This window comes from Camelus bactrianus, chromosome 6 (genome assembly GCF_048773025.1).
Source record: "Camelus bactrianus isolate YW-2024 breed Bactrian camel chromosome 6, ASM4877302v1, whole genome shotgun sequence".
Taxonomy (NCBI): domain Eukaryota; kingdom Metazoa; phylum Chordata; class Mammalia; order Artiodactyla; family Camelidae; genus Camelus; species Camelus bactrianus.
The window spans coordinates 89,344,124-89,370,318 of NC_133544.1; the positions used below are offsets into that span (position 1 = coordinate 89,344,124).

The 26,195-nt window shown below is 44.5% G+C and overlaps 1 protein-coding gene across 8 annotated transcripts in view; it reads left to right on the top strand.

Annotated features, from left to right (window-relative positions):
- The window catches only part of TLN2 (talin 2), a 395,955-nt gene that overhangs the window by 261,475 nt on the left and 108,285 nt on the right, over positions 1–26,195 (top strand). For all 8 annotated transcript variants that reach the window (XM_074366238.1, XM_074366233.1, XM_074366231.1 and 5 more), the window contains 13 exons: positions 2,067–2,168; positions 3,114–3,190; positions 5,949–6,129; positions 7,038–7,151; positions 9,321–9,429; positions 10,184–10,392; positions 10,951–11,049; positions 14,928–15,095; positions 16,311–16,605; positions 18,977–19,143; positions 22,396–22,524; positions 23,034–23,147; positions 23,791–23,904. In XM_074366238.1, the coding sequence (XP_074222339.1) occupies positions 2,067–2,168; positions 3,114–3,190; positions 5,949–6,129; positions 7,038–7,151; positions 9,321–9,429; positions 10,184–10,392; positions 10,951–11,049; positions 14,928–15,095; positions 16,311–16,605; positions 18,977–19,143; positions 22,396–22,524; positions 23,034–23,147; positions 23,791–23,904 (1,878 nt within the window). The remainder of the gene's footprint in view (positions 1–2,066; positions 2,169–3,113; positions 3,191–5,948; positions 6,130–7,037; positions 7,152–9,320; positions 9,430–10,183; positions 10,393–10,950; positions 11,050–14,927; positions 15,096–16,310; positions 16,606–18,976; positions 19,144–22,395; positions 22,525–23,033; positions 23,148–23,790; positions 23,905–26,195) is intronic.

Consider the following 26,195-nt stretch of genomic DNA (forward strand, 5'->3'; position numbering starts at 1 on the left):
AGATATTACCTTATACATATGAAATTAATTACCGCCTACCGGTATCAGTGTTTCACCACTTCAAGTAAAATATAGAAACCTTCCTTCTATTTAAGCCTGTTTACACTCCATACTTTTTTGAGTATAATTACATATTTTTCTAGATACATTAACTACTGCATAAGATGGTCTTATATCTTTTGCTTCAACCATAAAATGTGACTGAAGAAAATCCATGAAGTAAAGGATAGTCAATTATATTTACTTCTCTTTTTATCCATCTCATTGTTCTTTCTCTTCTTCAAGTTCCCTGCTTTCTTTTGTTTCCATTTTCTGCGTGTCTGGAGAGCTTCATTTAGTCGTTCTTTGAAGGTAGGTCTGCCGACAACAAGTTCTCTTGGTTTTTTCCTAAGAAAGTTCTTATTCCCCCTGCATTCATGAGGGATCATTTTGCCAGACAGAGGATTCGAGATCCACGCTTCCCTTCTTGTGACACTTGAGGAATGTCGTCCCACCCCTATCTGGCCTCTGCAGTTTCAAGACTAGAAATGTTCTATCATTCATGTTGGTGTTCATTTTGGGGTAACATGTTGCTTTTCTATGAATGTTTGTAAGATTTTCTTTTCTCTAGTTTTCAAAAGTTCTTGGTCTGTAGGTTGATTTGTATTCTATTTTGGGGTTTGCTTAGCTTCTTAAATTTGTAGGTTTATGTCTTTCACTAATTTGGGGAAATTTCCAGCCATTATTTCTTTTAACAATTTTTTTGGGGGGGGACTGCAATCCTGTGTTTCTGAGGATATGGATGTTAGGTCTTTTTTAATTGTCCCACAGATCCCTGACGCTCTTTTTTATCTTGTTTTGCCTGTTTTCTATTGTTTCAATTGATAAATTCTACTGATCTGTTTCCGAGTTTACTGATTCTGTCCTTTGTCATCTCTGCACTTCTGTTTAATCTTTCTTGTGAATTGTTTTACTTGGGTTATTGCATGTTTTAGTTCTATAATTTCAATTTGGTCCTTTTTTATGCCTTATGTTTCTTTGTTGCATTTTTTTTTTCATTTGTTTCAGGAGACTTTGTAATTGGTTGTTGAAACATTTTTTTTTTTATGACAGCTGCTTTAAAGTTCTCATCAGATAATTCCATCGTCTGACTTATCTCAGTATTGGCATCATTTGAGTAGCCTTTTCTGCACTGTGGTTATCCTGGTTCTTGACTTGAATAGAGATTTTCAATTTCATCCTAGACATTTTGGTTATTAGGAGACTCTTGGTCTTGTATGTTCTATTTTAGCAGACAGTCATCTTGTTTAGGTTTAGTGTGTCGTGTGCTGGGTTACTTCTATGGACATGAGTTGCAATGGCAATTAATTTTCTGAGCCCTTGCAGTGCTATTCTGGACTGCTTTGTTCTTCTGACGCTGCTGGCATTCCTGCTCAAAGCCTTTTGGTGCTGTCTGTGAGGGAAGAAGGGACTTGCTTGGGCTACCTGCTATTGCTGGGTGACCTTTGTTAGGGGAGGGAGAAGCCACTGGGTCCATGTCTCTTTATGCTGCTGCGTGGTGGGCAGGGAGGCACAGGGCCTTGCTCTGGCCACTGCTGCAAAAGGAATCAGACCACTGCCTGCCTGGGTTGTGGAGCAGTGCCTGGGATGGCCGGGTTTCAATGCTTTGCAGCTGCTGCTGAGCAGCAACCTGGGTTGTAGAGCTGCTTGAGACTCCCAGCGAGGTCTCTGCTGGGCTTCCCCTCTCCTGGTCCCTTGGCCGGAGAGAACAGGCTTCTCAGGAACTTCCAAGTTTCAGACCTCTCCAGCTCCCAGCCTTGGGGAGATGGGATAGAGAATAAAACCCAAGAATTCACCAGACTGGCCCCTCAGGTCCTGAGATCTCCTGCCAGTCCACCTTCAGAGCATACAGAACTCTTTGACTGCTGTTTGTTAAAAAACATTTTAGGGTGTTCCATTGTGTTTAGAGGGGATGAGCAAGAAAAAGTGAGTGTATGCCAGAACTTGGTCCAGAACCGGACCCCCTCACCTTTGAAACTGCTGATGGTGCGGTATTTCTTCTAATGTGGGATTTCTACCCCACCCAGGATTTTGGGGAGTATCAGGAAAGCTACTATTCGGTACAGACCACTGAGGGGGAGCAGATATCCCAGCTGATTGCCGGCTACATTGACATCATCCTCAAAAAGGTATTTCATGCTGATGCAAATAGAACTTCTTTATTTTTTTAAAAATTTTTTTTAGATTGAAGTACAGTCAGTTACAATGTGTCCATCTCGGGTGTATAGCACAATGTCCCAGTCATATTTATACATACATACACATATTCGTCTTCATATTTTTTTCATTAGATGTTATTATGAGATATTGAACATGGTTCGCTGTGCTGTACCAAAAATAGAGCTTCTTTATTAAAAGACTCAGTTTAGATAATATAGCTACCTGAAAAAAAAGAAAGAAAAAACCATGTAACTTTAATTTACTTCTAATTTTTTTTTTACTACTTTAATCTTTAACATTAAGATTGTTTGAGTGTGCAGTCTGTGACCTCATATCCTAGAGAATTTCTGATCTGTGTCACTAACTGCCAGGTAATGAGCAATAGTGCATCACTTAGCTAGTGGGTGAGCCTAGCTTACCCCCTTAGCATCTTCCTCTCCAGATAATTATGTTTGCTTTCCAGCATCTATAGAAATGGGGTTGAGCACCTGAAAATGTTCTTTGTGTTTCTCCTTTTTTTTTTTCTGTCTTTCTCTTTCTCTCTCTCTTTTTTTAAAATCAAATTTAATAGGGGCTTACATACCATAGTGGTATATACACAAACCTCTCCTAAGGCTTCTAGATATAGACCACTGAGATCGCCAGGTTCTACTAGAAATATTAATATCTATGTCTTGATTTTAACTGTATAAAATTAAGTCTGTGCAATAATGAATACAGAAGACATTAGTTAATTATGTATTTCTCTTTCACGGTTACTATTGCTTTTGTTCACCCATCACTTATTAAATATCGAATACAAAGAACCTGGGTAAACCTCAACATTTCTGCTTGTGTGACTCCTTTTAAAAGGTCTCTTAAAAGGGTCTTGTGTCTGGACCAGCTGACTTTCATTTTTGTCTGTTTTACCTCAGAAACAAAGTAAAGACAGATTTGGACTAGAGGGCGACGAGGAGTCAACTATGTTAGAAGAATCCGTTTCCCCCAAAAAGTACGTATTGTTGGGAGAACTGGAGAAGCGCCTTCTCCCCGGCCTGGCAGGTTTCCTCGGGCCAGCTCTGGGACTGCTGCCCAAAAGTCCCTCGTGCGGAGGAGGTGGCGGTGGGTGAGAGAGATGAGTCTTGCTTCTCGAAGTACGGGGCTCAGATCCTCATCACCAGTGTTGAGGGTGTCTTTTTGGGGTGGGGGTAGCCTGGGGATTTCAGGGAAACGCTGAACAAAATGGGTTTAATTCCATCTTTAGACACAGTGAGCCTTCATGAGTCCTCTTCTGAATTTCTGGTTTAAATCTCATAAACTACATCATTTTCCTCAAAGCCTCGAGTCCAAGTTTAGTTCTGTGCCTTTTGGGGCGGGGGCCTAGCCAGTGGAGGAGTTACTGTTTATGGAATGCTTGTCACCTGCCACACTTGATACCCATGTCACGAGGCAGCAGAGGGACGTGGTGAGAACGTGGACCCTGGAGCCAGAGTTACTTGGTTCAAATCTGGGGTCTGTTTTTTTTTTTTTTAACTTTAAAAAAAACTTTTTAAAAACAACTTTATTGTGGTTTAATTTCTGTACAGTAAATTACACATATTTCAGGTGTACACTCTGATGAGTTTTGATAGATGTCTACACCTATGAAACCACCACCACAGCCAAGATACCTCACACTTCCATCACTCCCCAAGAGGTGCAAATTTCAACCTCCCGATTTATCCCTTCCCACCCCCTTTATGGGGTCTGTTTTTTAATGTGTGGCCATGGGTACATGATGAATCTTCTCTGCCCCCTTCATTTCATCTATAAAATGAGAATAGTGATTGACAGTAGTACCTCATAAGCTTTATTTTGATGACTGAGTTACTAATAAAGCACATAAAATTAATAAAGCACATAAAACAATACCTGGTACAAAATAAATGTTTGCTGTTGCATCATTTTAAATTCAGAATAATCTCAGTTTAGCCCCATTTTATAAACGAAGAAACTGAGATTAAAAGTAAGTAACATTGGATAAGTAAGACTCCTGGGGAAACTGTTCAGCTGCCCTTGTGATGTTAAATAGAGCACTGGAATGATAACTTTTCTTATCTACACTACACAATTTGCTGGCTCAATTGATCCCTGTGGAAGAGGTAGGCTAGATCTTAACATCTCCAGTTTGCACATGAGGAATCTGGAACTCAGTATAGGTTAGTTGAGATGCACCCATGTCCAGAGCCAGGACTCAGATTTCGATCTTGTGCTGTCTCCTACAGTACACTGCCCGGAAGCTCTACATGTTCCAGCATACCGAGCTTGCTTAGTCATAATAACTGTTTCTCTAACGTGGCCACTCTGTGCCACGTTCTCACAATTTGCTTTATCATCACCTTGAAGGTGCTCTTCCATTTGTCCCCTATTAGTACTCAAGTTGGAACCAGATTTGATACGATGCATTTCAAGTACTGTTTGCTACCCTGTGGCAAAAAGACCTTAAGTGTTTGGAATTGTTAATGACCATTAGATGGACACGAGGAAGCTAGTGCTTCCTAATAGAGTGAGCTGTTCACTTCTCAGGGCTCTGATGCACTTGAACTTCTCCTCGGAGCAGCTAAGTGTCTGAGCCCGGAGTGCTGGGACCCTCCCCTTCCTGGGGCCACTATAGCCCGTATGCACTGCAGAGGGCATCTTGGTGGGGTCTGGTCAAGGCAAGCAGGTAGCATGGTCCAGGTAGGTCCTGATCACTAGACCGTCCGCTTCTCCCTGTACTGGGCGTTGGTGGAGATCTCGGAATGCGGCTGGTCTAGTGGAGCCGTAGATCCATCCTCCCTAGTGCCAACCCCTCTGCAGACATTCATGTTTCTCCATGGATGCCTGTTGCTTGGTGTCCTAGCATGGCTCACAACCTTTGCCCTGGGCAACAAGGAGTGACCTGTGATGATTCCAGAACCCTGGGACACAGGTGCCTTAATGCAGCTGCTCACCGATCCTGCCCACCTCCCACACATGCACACAGACTCCCCCAGACTCTCCCCTGTGCGTCTGCCCACCGGGCTGCTGACTTATCTGGGCTGCCCTCAGGTTCTTACCTTCCTGCGCTCATAGAGTCCTTTGCACTCACCGATCATTTCAAGAAACTAGCAAGGAGTAAAACACTGAAAGTAGTTTTGCTAGATGCCCTAGTCTTCCCAGACTTACGCTGAGATCATCTGGAAGAGGTGCCGAAGACTGCCAGTCGTCAAGGCTCCGAAGGTCTTTACACATCCTCTGTGGTCAATGACTTTCGACCTAGGGAAGCAGAGCTCAGCTGTGGGAGATTTTAAGTTCATTCCCATACTTCTTCCTTCAAGCTGAAGATGAATGATCTCTGTCCCCAGTGCTTCGAATAGAACCAGGCATGCAGTAGATCCGTGTTGAATGAGTACTATTTCAGGTAGAATTTACCAAATAATAGATGACTGTGTCCAAAGCATTCACTTGTGCCTGGAGCATCATTATTTTCTGTGTCTTTCAAGAACGATGAATAGCGTAATACCATGAGCCTGTTAAATAGATAAACTGGGAGCAGTTATTTATGTTACCGATTATAAAAGGATTCATTCATCTCAGGGTTCTCCTGAGCATTTTAGTGCTGCTACTTCATTCATGATTCTGTCTGTATTTGCCTCTTTTAAATTGGTTGCCGGAGCATGAGGCAGCGAACGCTGATGGCCCCGGTAGATTCTTAGTACTCTGCATGTGAGAGGCCACCTCACAGTGACCAAAGCGTCTGTCCCCCGCAGGTCCACCATCCTGCAGCAGCAGTTCAATCGGACCGGAAAGGTGGAGCACGGCTCGGTGGCGCTGCCGGCCGTGATGCGCTCAGGCTCCAGCGGGCCCGAGACCTTCAACGTGGGCAGCATGCCCTCCCCGCAGCAGCAGGTCACGGTGGGGCAGATGCACCGGGGCCACATGCCCCCGCTGGTGAGGCTTCCCGGGGACTTGCCCTGCCCTTCAGTATGCTGCCTCTGGTTCCGGGGTGGGGGACATCAGCCATGGTGACAGGTTGTGTGTGTCATCCACACTCTCTCTAGCTCCTGTCTGGACCCCGGCTCTTCAGCTGTGTGGTCCCCATGCCTAATTCCCAGTGTGTTTTCTTTTAAATGGGTGGGTCTGGCAGTGCCCTGTCTGGGGTCCTAGGTGTCCTCTAGGGCTGGACGAGAGCCAGTCCCCTTTCCGTGTGGTTTGTGATCTGCTCCCCTGCCTGCTCATTGGCCCAGGTACCCCTCAGAGAACCTTAGAAGTAGACAGGTCGCTTCCCATCCACACGTTTCCCCTGAGCAGATCGCTGGTTCCCTCCACTGTGCTGGTCTGCCCGACTCAGGGCCTGTCTCAGTCTGCTCCGGAACCCCATGCTTCAGGGCAAGAACTTTTTGCAAGCTGAAGAGCCTGAAAGGTCGACATTGATCTGACTCTGGAGACGTGTTGTCGACTGTGGGTTTGGATGGAATCCTTAACTTACTTACCGAGAAGAGTTCTGGTGTGACACCCTCGTGATCCTGTGCACGAGACCTCTGTCATCAGTCCTCAAGGACTGGAGCCCCTTAGCTCCCCTGCAGGGACTCTTTCTGAGCCTCCTTGTCAGCTAATTAAGCTCTCCACACTCTGCTGATGATAATCTCTCTATTGCAAACAGCCACTTTTAATCTTCTTTTAATGTAGTGCAATAACTCTTTGTGGCCCACAGTTGAAATAGGAGGTGGTTCGGGCCGTTGTTGAGATGTCCCCTGGGGCTGCTTTATCCTGATGCCAGGTTCAGTTTCCTTGCACTCGTCGAGGGCTGTGTCAGTCCAGGAGTGTGTGATGACCCTCTGTGTTACCTGCCCTTGCAGACCTCGGCCCAGCAGGCCCTCATGGGGACCATCAACACAAGCATGCACGCCGTCCAGCAGGCCCAGGACGACCTCAGCGAGCTTGACTCCCTGCCGCCCCTCGGCCAGGATATGGTGAGCACTGTGCGTCGTTCTCATTCGATGTCTCTGCCCTGGCAGATAGCAGGGTGATGCGCTCTGGGAGGACTCAGCTAGGGGAGTCTCTGTCTCCAGCTCAGTGAAGTGGAAATCTGTATTTTTTTCACGAGATTGAGTCTCTGTAGGTGCACCTGCAGGGGGAGAGGATCATAAGGTGCTGCAGGCTGTTGTTGGTGCCCCGCTCAATGGCTGTGTGAATCTGGGCAGCTTCCTCTCTGTAGGCCTCCACTTTGTCATTCGTGAGTCAGGTTGTTGTGAAGACTCAATAATCCAATCATGTTCAAGGCTTCTTAGCCAAGTACCTAACACATCGTAAGAGCCCAGTGAGTATTAGCTGGTTTTGTTGTTAATACCAATGGTTCTCAAACTGTACCAGGCCTCGGAGGGCTTGCTAAAACAGGTTGCTGGGTTCCTCTCCCATTTTTTCTGACTCAGTGGGTCTGGGGTGGGGCCTGAGAATGTGTATTTCCAACAAGTTCTCAGGTACGGCTGCTGGTCTGAGGACCACGCTTTGTGAACTGCTGGGCTACTACTGTTGAGCTTTTCAGTGGGGCAGGGTAATTAGCTGCCTTCCTATAGCTGCTGCGGTGTGAAATTGTAGCCCCTTGCTGCCTAAATTGTGAGCCACAGGTCGGCAGCATTGGCAACTCCTAGGATCTGACGGGAGGTACGGAATCTTCAGAACCTCCTGAATCAGAATCTGCATTTTAGTGAAGTTCCCAGCGGTTCTGTGTACATACTGAAGTCTGCAAAGCACTGGCTCCCACGTCATCCTCTGCCCTGCTTTTGCACATTAGAATTACTGGAGGAGCTTTAAGGACAAAGCCCAGGGTCCAGGTCTGACCAAACAAATCAGTGTCGCTGGGGTGGGGCCTGAGTGTCAGTGGTTTTTCATCTCTCAATGTGATTTTGATGGGGGCCGAGGTGGAAAAAACCATTGCCGTCAGACTGCTGGGCCATCAAACGGACCAGAACCAGGACTTAATTTGTAGCCTCGCCTTGTCCAGCCTCCAGGTTCTCCCTGCATGGTGTGGTTTTCATTTGTGTACCTGTACACCTGCAGGGTGCAGCAGCCTCAGGGCTACTTTTCCCGAGTATCTGAAGTCATTAAACATTTTGCTTTGGGGAACTTCAGAGCAAAAACACATACGGCAGACTCCCATATCCAGCACAGTGATGAGACTGAATTTTTTTTTTTTTTAATGGAGGTACTGGGGATTGAACCCAGGACTCTCCTGTGTGCTAAGCATATGCTCTACCAGTGAGCTGTGCTCCTCCCTCCTTGAGATAGAATTTTAAAATATCTGGATTTAATATTCTTGCTTCACCAATTTCCAAAGAATTAATTTACAAGAGGTAATTAGTGCTAGAGATACCCTGAACCAAGATTAACTTTTGGAGGATGTTTTGGGAAGCAGATAAGCACCTTAATTTACCATAGGGTTATCATTCTCAGTGTAAATGATCGTTTTATTGGCTAAGATCAGAAATGCTAGAAATTTTGCTGTTTATAGATCAAATGAACATAAAACATAGGAACTGGAAAGGTTTTAAAAGACCACTGAGTTTCTAAAGTAGAAGAAACGGAAGGCACAGGACCTGGATGAAATTTGCCCGAGGCCACATCACTTCTTAGTAGTAGAACTGGATCCAGGGCAGGGGTCTTGACGATGCCCCCACCCACCCAACAGATCCTACCAGGAAACATAACATGGCAACCTGACACACATACTGTAAACAAAGACGGTTCCTCCACTGACAGAGAACCCTCATGAGCTGAAACACCCTAACTCTAACCCCATTCTCTTAAAAAACAAGGTGGAAATTAGCAACAGTTGTTGGAGATACTAATTATTCTCATTTATTTAAATTGAACTTACCTAAAGAAAGCCACAGAGAATTTTTCTCTCCAAGATCTTAAAAATTAACTAAAACATAACCAGTGTAAGAAGCACTGAGAATTCACACGCCATGCAGCCTGAATGACTGAGCAGGAGGCCTGTGAGGGACATGGGTCAAGATGACTTAAGGGCCTTGTTGGGCCCGCCCAGTAAGAAGAGGGGAGCCAGAACGCTGGTCTCATTTTACCGCACGACTTCTCTGGTTTCCTGGGTAATCCTGTCATGCAGTTGTCTGGTTTTGCAGGCGTCTAGGGTATGGGTTCAGAATAAAGTCGACGAATCCAAACATGAAATCCACTCTCAAGTCGATGCCATCACAGCTGGAACAGCTTCAGTTGTTAACCTCACAGCCGGTAAGTCCCTGAGGGATTTGTGGTGTATTGTGGTTTTTTTTTTTTTTTTTTTTTTTTTTTTTTTTTTTTTTTAAAAAACACACAGTTCTTATTCTTTGATTGAAACAACAGATTTTCCTATTCTGAGAGGAGAGTCTATTTTTAGGCACTCGGAATGCTTCAGCATTTTCTCCCCCTTACCCAGGAGAAATGGGGGAACATCTCATTCCTTTTTATCCATATCATGTATCATCAGTAAAAAGCACTCACTTAGCTCTTCTCCTTGTTCGTCAAGCTGCTGGACATACTTCAAGGTATATTGAGGCCAGTTTCTCCCCTCTAAGAGCTTATAATCGGAAAATGGCTTGCTCTCAGGTGCCTTCTTCTATCTTGTCTGGCACTGGTCTCCTCTGCAAAGCACGACTCCAGGCCTCGCACTGTCGATTGAGAGCCAAGAAAGGTCTTGGCCTCACTGAGCAGTGTTGGGGGTTTCAGGAGCGGAGCTGACCTCTCTCAGCTGCTGACCTTGGAGAGGTCTTCTGAAAAACTGCCCTGAAATGCTGAGATTTCCTTGGGACTTTTAAAGGTGCTCGTGCTCAGCACCTCTGTATATGAGGCCTCGGGGTGAAAGGGCCCCATGAGGAGCAGCACCTTGGAGATGGGGAGACGTCTGCCTCCTGCAGGATGGTGGGGAGTCTGCTGCCCATGTCACCACCTGGGCGCTCCCCAGCCTTGACCGCCCTCCTTTGATGGTGACGGTCCTTCTCTGTCCCAGGTGACCCTGCGGACACCGACTACACAGCTGTGGGCTGTGCCATCACCACCATCTCTTCCAACCTGACGGAGATGTCCAAGGGCGTGAAGCTGTTGGCGGCCCTCATGGACGACGAGGTGGGCAGTGGGGAGGACTTGCTCAGGGCTGCGAGGACCCTGGCCGGGGCAGTGTCGGACTTGCTGAAAGCTGTGCAGCCTACTTCCGGAGAGGTGAGCTTGCGGGCGAGCAGTCACTCGGGCTCTGATGAGACCATGCAGCCTTTGAGTCCCATGGGGCGCTGCTTCCTGAGCTGTCCCTTCCATCCTGATGGGGCGTGCTGCCACGCTGTGGGGTTTGGAGTTGGCGAACCGGGTGCAGGAGCGATGGTTCAACCTTTGAGACCAGTTGAGCTCTTAGTAGGAAGGCTCCCTTCCCCCACTGAGGGTAGTTGATTAAATGTAACCTCAGAAACTAACACATGACAGAAACACACTTCGAGGGGATACAAGTCTGTCCCCTAATTTCCACAAAGCACGTATCACCTTCCTACCAGCTGAATGAGCTCATTCATTGAACATTTCACATCATCCAGCCATGGCTGGTGTGTGAGCCATTGGGCATTCCCTTGCACACACTCCCCTGGAACAGGTGTGTCTCTTGTCTACGGATACTTGGAGAGTCTCACTGAGGTGCAGGAGGGGGCTGTCCCGCAGGGCTCCTCTTCCCGCATTGCCGCGTCTGGAGGAAACGCATCCTCTTTCCCACTAAGGTGTGCTCTGTGTTCGTAGCCTCGACAGACCGTGCTGACCGCTGCCGGGAGCATCGGACAAGCCAGTGGGGACCTTCTGCGGCAGATCGGAGAGAATGAGACGGATGAGCGCTTCCAAGTAAGACCCTTGCAGTCCACAGCCTTGGAGTCTAAGTGGTGGTCTTAGACCTGAGCTGGGAGAATCTAATGAAAACCCGAGTCTTCCTTGAGTCTTCCTTTTTTTTCCTTGAAAAAGGTTGAGGTGGATTATCTTAGAGTGTGGTCTTTATGTGTTAAAGAAAAAAACTGAATTGAAAACCTCATTTCACTTCCTTCATGTGTCTCCAACGAAAAGCACTTAGCTGTTAATAGTGGTCAGTGTGCTGCACTTTCTTCAAACACAAACACGATGGAATAATGTCATGACCATCTTTATATCAACCACCCAACCTCTACAGTTAGCAACTTGTAGCCAGTCTTGTTTTATTTATTTGGAGCAGTTTTTAACTGCATCATTCTTTTTTTAAAAAATATTTTATTTGTTTGTTTACTTTTGTTGGGTGGGTGTAATTAGGTTTGTTGATTTTAATGGAGGTACTGGGGGTTGAACCTAGGACCTCATGCATGCTAAGCACACACTCTACCACTGAGCTATATACTCTCCCCCTTTCCTGAGTCCCCATAGAAGAGTGAAAACACGTGCACTCCTATACACTCTGCTCACATATGGTGTCAGCTTTCCTTTGTGTTTGGAGCTGGGCCTCTTGTCTGTGTCATATCCGAAACCACAAGTGTGGTGGAGAAGTCTTTTCTGTCTCCCTTCTTTTTCAATACCAAGGACATGTCCTCTGGAGAACAGCTGTAGCCACTGTTTGCAGCCTGGGTTGATGCATTTCTGGCTCAGACAAGATCTCAACTTCCTACCTCCATTCCCAGGCCCCGCAGATGGGGGCAGAGGCCTCCTGTCGGGGACCTTCAGGCTGAGGGGAGCTCCCCTTCTCACGTTCTTGCGGGCAGATGCCTTTCACTCCTCTTCCTCCTCCTCCTAAGTCTTAATCTCACCAGTAATATATAAATACATTCTAATTAAACTGTTACAGTTCGAGCCCAGGTTCTCTGCCAGAGGCCTTTTCCCAAATCCTTTGTCAAGCTGACTGAAAATTCTGCGGAATTCAGAATAAAAAGGTCATTCAGCTTTCCATGCACATGCAAGTTGCTTCCTGGGTGGCCGTTCTGCATACTGTTTTGTCTAGAACTCCCAGCCTTCCCCACCACCAGGCATGTCAGTTGCACTAAGACATGATGATATATGTTGTGATGCATGAATCGTGCACTTTCTCCTCCACTCTCCACATTCCTGGGGTGCCAGAGCCCTAGGGCTCATTCATATCCTGCAGTGCAGTGAGACCTTCAGTGCAGTGTGGCGTGATGATGGAGGCTGAGACCCATGGTGGGTGGTAGGAGTATTCTGGAAGCCATTCCTGGAAGCCAGCATGGTTAGTAATAACTTAACTCTGAGCAGAATTAACTGCAGACCACATAAATATATCCCACTAAATTCAAGCTAGTTGTGTCCCCAACCTGACTTCCCCCTAGCCGGATCCCCAGACTCCCCTTGCGTGGCCCTTTGCATTTTGTATTAGAACAGGTAATTCTTTGTAGTAATTCTTGGTACCCACTTAGGAATTGGGTTAATATGAGGTTCATCTGTTGGTTTACTAGGTTTAATTATCTTGAAGCAGTCAACTTATTTTCCAAAGTGTCTGGAAAGAAAGGGAAGTCACAGCTCTTCCTTAAGACATCATATATCTTTGTGTGTGTGTGTGTGTGTGTGTGTGTGTTTAAAGAATTCCCTTTTTTTTTTTCCTTGACAGACTGTTTTCATAGCATATAAATGCAAACGGTGCCTCCTACTGTCTGCTTCTACTCAGGCCTAGGGAAGCAGGTTCAAGTTCAGGGTAGGGTCCACAGCGGCTTTTGGAACAGGGAAAGGCCTGACCTGAGTGTTTCCCCTTTCCGTAAGGTCTGTAGGTAAACACCAGTGCAGTAAGGCGATCCTACAACCCCCTCCAACTATGCGGAGCCCCTGACTTACTGACATTGAATTTCTTACTCTCTGTTTTTCTGATGTTTGAGATCCTATCTCAGAGCCTTTTCTCTAGGCCTCAATGTACTGCATGTTCCCAGAGTTAACAAAGATTGATTTTACTTGAGCTGCATAATGGTGGTCTTGTTGAAAAGTTTGACAAGGGCCTTGTCAGCCACTATAGCCATAGCATCACGTCCTTTTTCTAAGTGTATTTCTTTTTCTTCTCGGACAAAATTAATAGGAGAAGCTGGATTTCTTTAAATAAGGCTAACAAAGCCCCTTAGAACAGTCAGGAGTCCACATGACCAAATTATGATTCCCGTCAAGTGAAGGAATACTGTGACCCACTTTTGAAGACTTGTTTTTAAAATCTTTTTCATCATTTGTGATATTCAAGTTTTATTTTCACCGAGCACTGAGATAGGTGTCCAGAAACTAACTTTGCAGGCCATGCTGGGAACAGTTTCTAACAGTTGTGTGACAGACGAGCGCCAGGCAGATCCCAAAGGCACCTGCCACTCTTGGTACATAGGATGTGCTTTTTTCCTTGAACAGCCAGTAAGTATCAGAGACCTGAAAAAGACTGGACTGACCTGTTCTTTCAGGCTGCTTCATTGTTGTCCGTTTTAAAATCTGCTTGCTTGGTAGATTCGTGGTTTCTCACTTGCCTGGATAACATATAGTCTTTGCTCTGTGTAGAACTGTACAATCTTTCCAGTATATCTTCTCATAAAATATCATGTTGTAAAGACTCTGTGGGTGCCCTTTGCATTCGGAATCAAAAGTGCTTTTCATTATCTGATGAATTAATAAAGACTTCTGACCGCATTTCCTCTGGGAGAAAGCCATGACATGCTGGTTCAAAATAAAAATGGCTCATATGTTTCAGAAGGCATTTCCAAACCAAATAAATTACCTTCAGTATTAAAAGCCAAGGATTGAATTAAATGTAGCAATGGTGATTTTTCAGGTCACACAGACGGGTGACAATCAGATGAGCTAAGTCATAGGATTCTCCATCCTGCAGGCGGAAAGCCTTTTTTGTTGAGTTGAAGCATAAACTGATCTTTAAAGGCTCGGAGCTCCTCGCATCTTCAGTGAGGTCTTCTTGTAGCTGGTTTATTTATGTAGGCTCCCTTTCCCATTTTCATAATAATGAATCTCCAACCAGAAGGCTGCAAAGCACTGAGAATGACTTATGTTCAGAGCATTCCTGGACTCTTGAGCGGGAGGTGTTGTCTGTGCATGTTCAACGTTGCCCTCTGGAGGCCGAGATGTGGCTGAGTTTCTGATGACAACTTGGATCCCTGTGCAAAGGAGAAACTCGAAAGTCAGATTTCTAAGTTAAAGTAGGGGCATGACAACATGCAGGCCATGAATGATATCCTTCCTACAGCTCAGGATGTGTATTTTCAGCTTCTGCTGACCCACCACTTATTCAGGAGATGTGGTCAAGACCCTCAGTGTTGGATAAGTGCACAAATATGAATCAGTGGTTAAAGTAAAAGCCCTTCCCTCAAGTTAACATATATTTTTTAAAGTTTTTACTTTTTAAAAAAATTGGAGGGGAAGGTAATTGGGTTTTATTTGTTTGTTTGTTTATTTTAATGGAGGTACTGGGGATTGAACTCAAGACCTCGTACATGCTAAGCACACACTGTACCCCTGAGCTCCCCTCACATTGTAGATGAAGCCTGTGCTACTAAATGTATAGAAGGTTGTGTTGTTAGGATGTGAATCTCCTTCCTTAATGAGCTCTCAGGATAACCTGGCATTTCAGAAAAATAAGTGGAAAAAATTAAGTACTGAAGAAAAAAGTTCAAATGAAACTTTAATAAAATGTTTCAGTGGACACCACGCTTTATTTTCAGGCTGTGAAGGGTGATTAGGAAAATAAAAATGACTATTTTTTGTTTCCTTTTTCTTAGGATGTTTTAATGAGTTTGGCCAAAGCCGTTGCCAATGCAGCCGCCATGTTGGTACTAAAGGCAAAGAATGTTGCCCAAGTGGCTGAAGACACGGTCCTGCAGAACAGGGTGATTGCCGCTGCCACTCAGTGCGCCCTCTCCACCTCCCAGCTTGTGGCCTGTGCCAAGGTAAGCCAGCTGGCACCCCTGCCCTTTCACAAGGTGTCACATGCTCTTATCTGCCTCCAGTCATTGGGAGGAACCCAGGGGAGAACGTGTTAAAAATTGCCTAAGACTTAGAGCTTGTTTGCTTCGATATCTTTAGGTGACATGATAGGATTTTAGCACAAGCTGTCCAGTTCTGCTTTCATCCTTTGTTCTTTGCTCAAGTCCTCAGGCAGTGGTACATTCCTACATCTCATTGCCATTTCTATGTGCAAATCGCCGTGCCTCCCCTTTGGGCTTCTCACTGTGTCTTTTTCACACCTGTGCACAAAGAGCCCTTGGACTGTGCAGTACAGCATTGCAAATGGGGTCATAACAACCTGCAGAGATCACAGGAGCCCTTTCTACACTGCACAGTATCAGAATGAGGATAACGAGGAGGAAGTTCATGGTTGCCCGTTAGGATGTGCACACTCCGCATAGTACGTCACCTCGTTCAGCACTGCCATCCCCATTTTCCTGAAGAGGAAACTGAGGCCCTTAGATGTTAGTGAGTAGATTGCAGCCACCAGATCCTAAGCAGCAGAAGTGCGGTTGCAACTCAGGCCACTCTGACTCGAGATGCCCTTTCCTCTCCACCACATGTGTCTGTGTTGAGATGATGCATTGCGGGATGGAGGCAACTCTTGCTCAACCTGATAACGTAACATTGAACCGATCCATGATCTGGTTCAGCCTGGCATTTCCAGTCCTCTGGGAGCATTTGCAACATCAATCAAAGGGGTCATTGATGGTCTCCCTCCTGCTTTCCTTGTTCACTGTCCAAGTAGCACAGATTGCTGACAACACCGCCCTGTTCTTTCAAGTACCATCGGGCAGAGTTGTAGGAAATACAGTGCATTCCTAGATATATAAAAATATGTAATTCTTTTACATAGTCTTTTTACCTTAGCTCCAAAGACTCAATTTGGAGTGTCCTAAGAGGAGGAGGTATAAATGGTAAATATCAGAGGTTCGTCTCTGTAGAAGTAGTCAGCAGTATCGATGGTCATGGAGCACTAATGAAGATGAAAGTTAGTGGGAAAATCACCAAAACAGTGAAATGGTGAAGTATGAGAAACCTCCGCACTGGTTTAGTTTAATTCCTGGTCCTATAAGTAAGAGCGTGAAAGGAGGTGGTGGAAGTGCTAGCCCAGAGTCATCCCGCAGCACCCAAGACCCGCCCCTGTCTCGCTTCAGGTCGTGAGCCCCACCATCAGCTCCCCTGTGTGCCAGGAGCAGCTGATTGAAGCAGGGAAGCTCGTGGACCGCTCAGTGGAGAACTGTGTCCGCGCCTGCCAGGCGGCCACGGACGACAGCGAGCTGCTGAAGCAGGTCAGCGCGGCAGCCAGCGTGGTCAGCCAGGCCCTGCACGACCTCCTGCAACACGTGCGGCAGTTCGCCAGCCGAGGCGAGCCCATCGGCCGCTACGACCAGGCCACTGACACCATCATGTGTGTCACCGAGAGCATCTTCAGCTCCATGGGCGATGCTGGTGAGGGGCTGGGCTGTGGGTGGGCCGGTGGGTTTGGGGTTTCCCAATGGTGGGACTGTGAGTGAGTAAAGTTCAGAGACCTCCTCCCTGAGGCTGGGAAAAAGATGCAAGTGTCCTCATGTGCCCATCCCAGCAACGCTGGAAGACTTAATGTTAACAAGGGCTTTTTCTTTCAATAATTTGAGTGCACCGAAAATTCCTTTTGTTCCAAGAATGTCCTTGTTGGATATGGTGTAAAGTTGGTGCAGCCACGGGAGGAGGAAAGAATGAGGCTTGAAAGGAAATTTATTATACTCACAGAGAGAGAGAGAGACAGAGAGAGAGAGAGAGAGATAAAATATATAATAATATACATATAATACATATAACATAGTATATAATTAATAGTACATAATAAATATATAGCTATTATATATAGTTATTATGTATATAATATAATATATATAATGCACCTTTTCTATTAGTTAAAAATTAAGTCTCTCCAGACCCAGTATATCACTATCCCATCTTAATCTCTAGAATTGACCGCTTGCCAATTTCTGCTTCATGTGTCCAGAAATGTTTAATCTTCCTACTGATAATATGTGTGTACAACACCTTCTTTCATTTCATATAAGTGGAATTTTGTTCCACATACTCTTTTGCAACCTTTTTCACTGAATACATTAGAAAGTTTTTTCTGTTGACTTATGCACTAATCTTTTTCTTGGCAGCATAGTATTCTAGTCACAGGACACATCATAGTCTACAAAGTCAGTTGTCTTTTAATGGACATTTAGGTGGTTTCCAAGTATTTGTTTTACAAAAATATTGTTACAGTAACCATTCTTGTAAAAGTGTCTTGATTTACTTTGGGGCGTATGTGTAGGATAAATTCCCATCAGTTGATTTGTGGGCCAGTAACTATGTACATTTTTTTCTTTTAAACATGTCTGAAATTTTTCTCCAGAAAGGTTCTGCAGTTGGCAACCTACCAGTCATTTGTAAGAGGTCTGCTTTTCTGCTTCCTTATCGGCACAGAGCAGTACTTTATAACCAGCATTTTTTTTTTATTGAAGTACCATCAGTTATAATGTGTCAGTTTCTGGTGTACAGCACCATGTCCCAGTCATGCATATACATACATATATTCGTCTTCATATTCTTTTTCATTAAAGGTATAACTAGTATTTTTTTTTTTAAAGAAAATTACCTGTGTTTTTCTCTATCCTTAAATGCTTTAAGAAGATGGCAGGACTCCACCCATTTGGATTTTTTTGTGTTCTTTTGTTTTTGGTTTCTTTCATAAACTTTTTGTCATGGAATGTTTTTAAATTTACAGAAAAGTTGCTGGGGAAATAGAGATCTCCTGTACCATTCCCAGTTTGCCCCACTGTTAACGTCTCACCTGGCCCTGCAGCACGTTGGTCAGAACTGGGAGATGAACATCAGTTACCTTACTGGTCACCAAGCCACAGACGTTACTTGGATGTCACCAGTGTTTCATTGATGCCCTTTCACTGTCCCAAGATCCAATCCAGGGTGCCTTGAATTGAGCACATTTGGATTTTTATGAAAGTTCTTTCCTCCGTTCATGTTAACAGTGCTTTGGCATTCTTCGCAAAAGACGTTTGGGAGAGGAAGTTCCTTGTATTTGAATAGTTTTATTTTTACTGTTGATTATGGTACCCCTCCCACTTCCAAAAGGAAACTGAAATAGATTTCAATAAAAATCATGGTTACTAGTAGCAGTTACTAAAACAAGATCAAACCCAGTGCTGGGAAGAAAAGGGTGAGCAAAGAGAAGATTGATAGGGAAGCTGGGCCCAGGCCAGTCTCAGCATTTGAGTGCGAAACTGGGGTCTGTGCTTCCTGGGAGCCAGAGCCAAATGAGCAAGCAGAGTGGGTCTGTGATTCCACTCGGGTGTTAGGCCGTATGCAGACTGACTCAAAACGAAAACAGTTTTTCTGTGCACGTTACTCACAGGGCTTATTATAGGGGCTTTTGTGTAAGCCGTTCTTGACGTGAGGTAAATAATATTTTTTATATAAGTATTTACTACACGTAAAATACACATAATAAATCCGCATAATCTTGTTCCCTGCCTTCTCTTTATAAAAGGTTCCTCTTGGGTTACTTTTGTCATTTTCATCCCACACAGTTCAAGACTGAACTTGGATGTGTGCGGGGTGGACGGTCCTGGCAGCCACAGGGAATATTCTTGGTTCTCGGTCTGATTTGGCTGCATGGCTTAGGAATGGAGCAGGGAGGCTCATTTCTCTTCGTCCCTTTTGCCAGAGGAATATAGACAAGACCGTGCTGGCTGCTGCCATTTCACCCGCGCTTTAGGAAAGCAGACAGACAGACTGCATCCTCTGTCCCACCCTCTAGGTGAGATGGTGCGCCAGGCCCGGGTCCTGGCTCAGGCCACCTCGGACCTTGTCAACGCCATGAGGTCAGATGCGGAAGCAGAAATCGACATGGAGAACTCAAAGAAGCTTCTGGCAGCAGCAAAACTCTTGGCTGACTCCACTGCTCGCATGGTGGAGGCTGCAAAGGTAATGCATTGGTTGTATTTGATTAAAAAGTGAACATTTTTGAAAGTGAGGATTTGGAAGGTACCTTCAAGATAGAGGATGGTCAGCCAAGTGTGCGTTTTTGTTTAAACTCTATATGACTTTGTAATGTTTAACCTTCTTCAAGTGGAAAAGAGGAAGGTCCTGGAACGTGTAAATGAAGCTCCTTAGGGGAGTGGTGCTGACTCAGGCATAGACAGCAGTCCCTGCTTGGCGAGCACTCTTTCCATTGAGTCATCGCCATTGGCTTTATTGAAAATGATGATTAATTTAAGCTTGAGCTTTTTCAGCAGTAAATTCAGTTAGACCTGTTTTCTTCCTGCAGCCTTGATATGACTTTGCCCTCCACTTGACTTCTTAAGATGTTGCGTAGTAGGGTGTTTCCTGCTTCACTGTTACCCAAACCCCAGTAGCAATTTTAAATATTATAGAAGAGTTTGAATAGAGTTAACAGTCAGCTTTGTGCTTTTTGACAGCTATGCTGTGTCATAATATGTCTAAACCCCAGTGATTCTTAACCCAGGGCTGTTTCCGAGTGCCCTATGAACCTTACTGATGTACACATGCCTTAATTCTACCTCCAAACGTCCTGACTTACCAGGTTGCTGGTGGGTCTCTATGTGTGTGTGTGTGTGTGTGTGTGTGTGTGTTTCACAGAAGATTCTGATGCCTACCTCTGGGTGAGAACTGTTTAAATGGATAAGGCTGTATTTTTTAGTGTTGTTTTTATTATACAGTTAGCACATGTTACTTGTGAAATGAGTAGAAAATGCAGGTAAGTGTAACAACGAAGGTAAAAATCACTTTCAACTTCATATGCGCAAGATAACATGATCAATGTATTTCCGTGCATTTCAAGTTCGTTAAACTTCCCCACATCTTATCCTTTCTCCATGGCCTCCAACAGAACAGTGATATATCTCAACCAAGTGTATGAATGGCTTCACTTACAGTGGTGACCTGCAGTGAGCCATGTAAACCTTCCTCCTCATCTGACACATCATTGTGTTACCTGAGGGTCTGAGGGCTCTTAGAGAAACGTCACAGCTGGGGCTGAAGACATACCCAAGGAGGGGCAGGCTCTGAACTTCCTTCTTCTGTCCTAGATCCCCATTTCAGCTAAGAAGCTCTGCTCCTAACTATCCCTTTTAGCAAAAATACACATTAAGGTTTTGATTTACAGTTAATTTTTTTTTAAAGGTCTTTACTAGTTTTGTTTTTTTTCCCCTCCTTCAAAGTCTAAACAAAACCATTTCAAACAAACCCTTATAGTCACAAAAACTACTTGCTAGGCTGGAAAGAACCTTACTGAAAAATGCAGTCTGTCTCTTTTTTTTTAACAAATGAGAAAATTAAAACTCTGAAGGATGAAGCCTACCATCCCATAACCAGGACGAGCCAGGACCAGTGTGCACATTTCTGTCCAGATATGTGGTGCTCCCCAGAGCAATTCACTGCATGTACCAAGTTACCAAGAACTTTTAAGTATTTGTTATTTTTGATTGTTTGTATTAGAAGGGACAGCATTGGGTGTTTCTGTAAATTCTTCTAACTTTTTCGTTAAAAGCTGTCACTTTGTCTTCATGGTAGTATTTTAGTTTGCTGAATTCTGTTGAAAGATAAAGAATGCATGATGGTTAGACTTCCAAAAATGTATTTAGTGTGAAGAAAAAAGATATTTCATTATCAGTAACTAAGGTTCCATGCCAAAATAAGCACCCCATATGTAATACCCATTCATTATGAAAAAGACATTGCTGAGGAAGGATCCAGACGCCCACATCAGTGTAACGTGGGGACATGGTGGTTCCCTGCTGCTCGAAACACACAACTAGGGCTGTTGTGCCTCTTGAGGAATTAATAAAGGACTAGCTTTTTAAAATCCCTGATAACCAGAAAAAATAAAATGACATTCATAAACCTGCAGAAGAACACAAAAGGAGCCCAAACGATCCTTCCACACATGAAATGCAAAAATATCGTTTCTTAGTTGCTTAGAAACACAAAATCGGGACTACTAAAAGTGGTTTCAGTTTGAAAGAAGAGAAGATTCCATCCAAGAGGATTGATTGCCAAGACAATTCTGTCACAGATGTTAAAGCTGTTATTCAGTGTGAATTCCTGTGACATTTATAAATACCGTGGTTGAAAGAGATAGGTTTTTTTTTTTGCAAATTGGTTAATTTGGCAGGGTGGCCATATGGATAATGGAGATGTTCAGAAAATTGATTTTCGATAATTGGCATTTCGTTCTGCCTTGCAAGCAAATGTTATTGCCCGAAAGCATTCATGGACAGAATTTTGTTCATCAACCTACATCAAGTGCTGGTCACAAAGCATCCAGGTCTTGTGAGAAGAACCTTCATTGTTGCTTTTATTGCAGATGGGGGTGGATGGCTGGATGTGCTTTAGGTTTTGTTGAGTTATTGTGCAGCAAAATAATATCCTGTCCCTATTTAACCTTTAGCCCTTCCCATCTTCAAAATGCCACTCATCTGAGTAAAATCCACTTGGATTCCTAACACGGTTTAATCTACAACAACACAATAAAAGGGCTGTGGAGTTATACAAGGGAAGCGTGGCCATCGGCTGTGCACAACAGCCTCCTCTCTCCCTGCCAGGACAGGGGCATCGATTTCTGTCATTTCTTCCGTACAGTTGGGTGCTTGGCTATACTTGCCAATTCAGGCTCCTTAGGAATGCAGTTTCTAGACATGGTCTTTCTTGAACAACATTGCCTTATAGAAATTTGGGTGGCATTCCCATCCCCGCTCCTCCCTCCACCCCGGCCCCTGTGTGAAGCTGTAATCTTGGTCCATTCTCATTCACCAGTGCTGCAGGACACAAGAGTCTTTCAGCAGCAACACGTGTACTCCAATTAAAATAAAATTCCACCTGAGATGTGGGCAGGAGGGAGAGTTAGCTTAACATCTTTTAAACCATGGCTTTCTGACCACAAGTTAATTTATATGCACTATGAAGGCTGTGATCTCAAGTGTTTAATTATTACTGTTACATTTCCCCTGTTTAGCTGTGCACTTTTGAAACATCCCCTGGTAGATCTTGGTTTGTTGTGAGAGGAAACATCTTTATCATAAAGATACTGCTTGGAGCGTTTGGCTCTCTCTTCCAGAGACTTGATATTCCTAGGAAAATGTAAAATTGAAGGTATAAATTCAGTGTCTGTGGCATGCTGCCCCTTGGACCTCTTAATTTTTCTTTTCACCTTCGCAGGGGGCTGCAGCCAACCCTGAGAACGAGGACCAGCAGCAAAGACTGAGGGAGGCTGCAGAAGGTCTCCGGGTGGCCACCAACGCTGCAGCCCAGAATGCTATTAAGAAAAAAATCGTCAATCGACTGGAGGTCAATAAAGAGGCTGGTTTTGTGGGTTTTAGATCACAGAGAGTCCACTGAAAGAATAATCGAAGTAATAAGGCAATGCCTGTACAAGGCTTCCTATGTGTTTGGTGGGAGGAAAGGCCTGAGCACCAGCATTTGTGCCTGGTGTTTAGCTCAGAGAGCAGCCCGTGCTTGTGAGAGCAATTTTTTTTCCTGAAATGTTTAGACTTGGTGCTGCTTATCAGTGCCATCATGGTTTTGGGACTTGTCCCATGTCTTTTTGAGAAAGACAAGTGAACATCGGAACTTGAGCGTTCAAGCCTGCCTGTCTTTATCACTCGTCCCGGAGGAGACAACGGGGCGTTGCTAGGCTAGGGTGTCAGTGGTACTTAAAGGGCGAGTCTGTGCTGGGGACTCCCCTTTCTTGCAGCTAGCCAGCGCCCCCCTTTAGTGGAAGGGACATAGGTCAACATGCACGTGTGTGTGTTTGCACACGTGAACCCTGGCTCACCTCCTCTCACTGTCCTCCCCAGGTTGCAGCCAAGCAGGCCGCAGCTGCAGCCACGCAGACCATCGCCGCCTCTCAGAACGCGGCTGTGTCCAACAAGAACCCCGCGGCCCAGCAGCAGCTGGTCCAGAGCTGCAAGGTGAGGTTCCGGCTGCCAGAAGGCCAGGTTTGCTCTCAAAGACCCTGATAGCATTAGAGCTCCCAGCGCCCCTGTAATTCGATTAAGACCGATCAGCCAGGCCCCTAATCCAGTTTGTTCCGGCTCCTGTGTTCCAGGTGTACACACACATCTGGTTTTTGTCTGTTAAATGGATGGCTTGTGTTTGGAAAGAGCATGATGTTTTTCCCAGCATTGTCTTTGCTTTGTCTAGATTCTTTCCTTTCTGTTTGAGAGCCCGAATCAAGGAGGATCAATGATAAAGCCATTTTCAGGCTCTGAAATAGGAATGAAGTATTGAATTTCCAGAGTGCCTCCCTCCCCTTGAGTGGTGGCCTTTGCATTCAGTGTTGACTCATCGAATGGGTGATTTCCTGCTTTGCAGGTCCCCTTTGGGACCAAAGGGCAGGGTGTGTGTGGGAGGAGCCTGCTCAGAGATGCTGTGTTGGAACTCAGTGTTGGCCAGGACCCCGCTGGCTGAGGCTGCTGCGTGAATCCAAGGTCTGAGCGACGGCACATCCACAGAACATTAGCACCTGGGCATTCCCCGCTCCCCGCCCCTCCCCAGGTTTGGTAATTCACCATCCATGTTGTGCTCAGTTCTCATTTTCCTTGCTTTCTGTAGGCAGTGGCTGATCACATTCCTCAGCTGGTCCAGGGAGTCAGGGGGAGCCAAGCCCAAGCAGAAGACCTCAGTGCCCAGCTGGCTCTCATCATCTCCAGCCAGAACTTTCTCCAGGTAACACAGAAGCATTCACCTTGGTCTTACCCAGAACCTCAACCCACCCCAACCTGCTCCAGGCAGGGGCTGCCCTTTATCCTTAAGGAGAGGAGTTAACACATTCCAAAGCCATAGCAAAATGTTTGCAGTAAGCAGACCTGGAAGCAGTTTTAGGAGAGGGAGATGGCAAAGCAGGACGCTGGCATGCAGGGAAGTGGCCCCTGGAGATGGCACACAATCCCTTTTTCTCTTTGTTTCTCTTCTATGAGAGAAAACATATGATAAGTTGCACCTTCGGATGGACAGCCTAGTAGTAGGTATTGCCCTGAGTTTGCTAGTGTCCAGAGTACCTTGTGCCATCACTTATGGCCCAGGAAACAAGAATCGGTGAGCGCATATTCTCCAAAGGTGCGGTGGTTTCCAGCGGCAATGAGGGAATTGGTAAGGATTATCAGTCTTTGTTGGGGTGAGGGATAGATTTTTTAAAATTAAATACAATGTGAATATCAAGTTGTGGGAACACTCCCTTTGTACATACTTCTGTATGTGTACTCACACCTGGCACTTTGCCTTCTTGTACCCCATGAGCTGTTCGTGTGCTCAGGCAGTTGTCTTCCTCATCCCTGTCTCCTCAAGCCTGAAGTCACAGGTCCCAGTGATACATCTGTTTGGTTAATTTTTCAGTGCTATAGCTCCAGCATGCAGGGATAGAACAGGAAAAGTTTGTGCTTCCCCACCTTTTAACTACATATATATACACACAAACGTATTCATGTATGTATGTGTCCTCTTGGAATTCATTGTATGTAGACGGTTCTTCATGTTAACATATTATGAATGTTTGTGATTTTGAGTCATACTTGGCATTTAGCTGCTCCCATCGTTGGACACGTAGGTTGTTTTCAGTTATTTGCCATGATAGACAATCATACATAGACATGATACAATAACATATGATACATGTTATATGATAGACATGATACAATAACATATCTTTGTGTGCACTCAAATCTCTGTGACCCTCTTGCATTGTTTTCCTTAGGGTAAATTTCTAGAAACACGATTGTGAGCAGCTTATTTTTATCTTCAGGACATTGAGAATTGTGGCTTGGACAAGTTGTTTATCTTCTGCGTTGTCCCACTGCGGGCAGGATTGGAGGATGTTAATGATAGAGCGATGTGGATGTGTTCTGGGCTCACTCTGTCTCTCCCTGCCCTTGTTTTTCCTGTTTCTTGTGTTCTTTTCATTTTACTACTGGAGACACATCAGATCTTTACAAGAATAAAGCCAGAGCCAGAAAGAGAAATGGAATCAGGAGATCAAAAAGTTTTAAACTTTTTTTAAAGTTTGTATTTTAACCTGTCTTCATACCTGTGGTAAAATTGCCCTTCCAGAAAGATGAATGAATTCTACATTTACAGCTAGCGGTGTATGAAGCACACTTTTTAATACTTTTCCAGGTTGGGAAATCAATCATTGAAAAAAAAAAAAGCTTTTGCCAATTTGCTTGGTAGAGTTTTTACTGTTTGACTTTATATTTCCTTGATTTTTTCATTGTTAAACATTTTTTACATTTCAGTTATTTTTTATTATGTGAACTTTTCTAGTCATGCTTTTTTGTATATGCATGCTGATTTTTCTTACAAATTCTCATGAATTCTTTAAATATTAATAATAATATTAACTTTTGTTCTTAAGATTTATGTCTGGCATTTAAATTGTCACAACTTGACTAAGAGCAGTTATATAGCATACATATTAAAACCCTGAAAATTAAGTATACTCTTTGGTCTGGAAACTCTGTTTTTAAGAATTTATACCAAAAAAAAAGTTATGAATGTGTACAAAATTTTAGCTACAAAGATGTTTTTCATATTATTCTTTATTATATGCAATGAGTGGAAACATACTCAACAATACAGAATTGCAAAGCGATAAATGTATGTGCTGGAGTATTACATAGCCCTCAAAAAGATGGAGTACGTGGAACAAGGAGATTGAAAAACAGAATAAGTAGCATGATCTTATTTTTGAAAATATATATGCCTGCCCACAGACACCAACGCATGGTGAGATTATCCTGGGTGGGGAGATGTGAGAGGTCATGTGTTTCATTTATCTTGCTGTATTTTTCTAAATAGTCTATTAGATATATTTGAGACACAGATTAAAGAGCTATTCCAAGGACCACAAACATATGGAATAAGAAACTGTCTTTCAAATCTATTTTAAATGAGAATTTCAAGCCACTCTCCCAGTTTTCCTCCCCACTCCACCCCAAAGGCATATGCTCTTTGCTTCAAACATT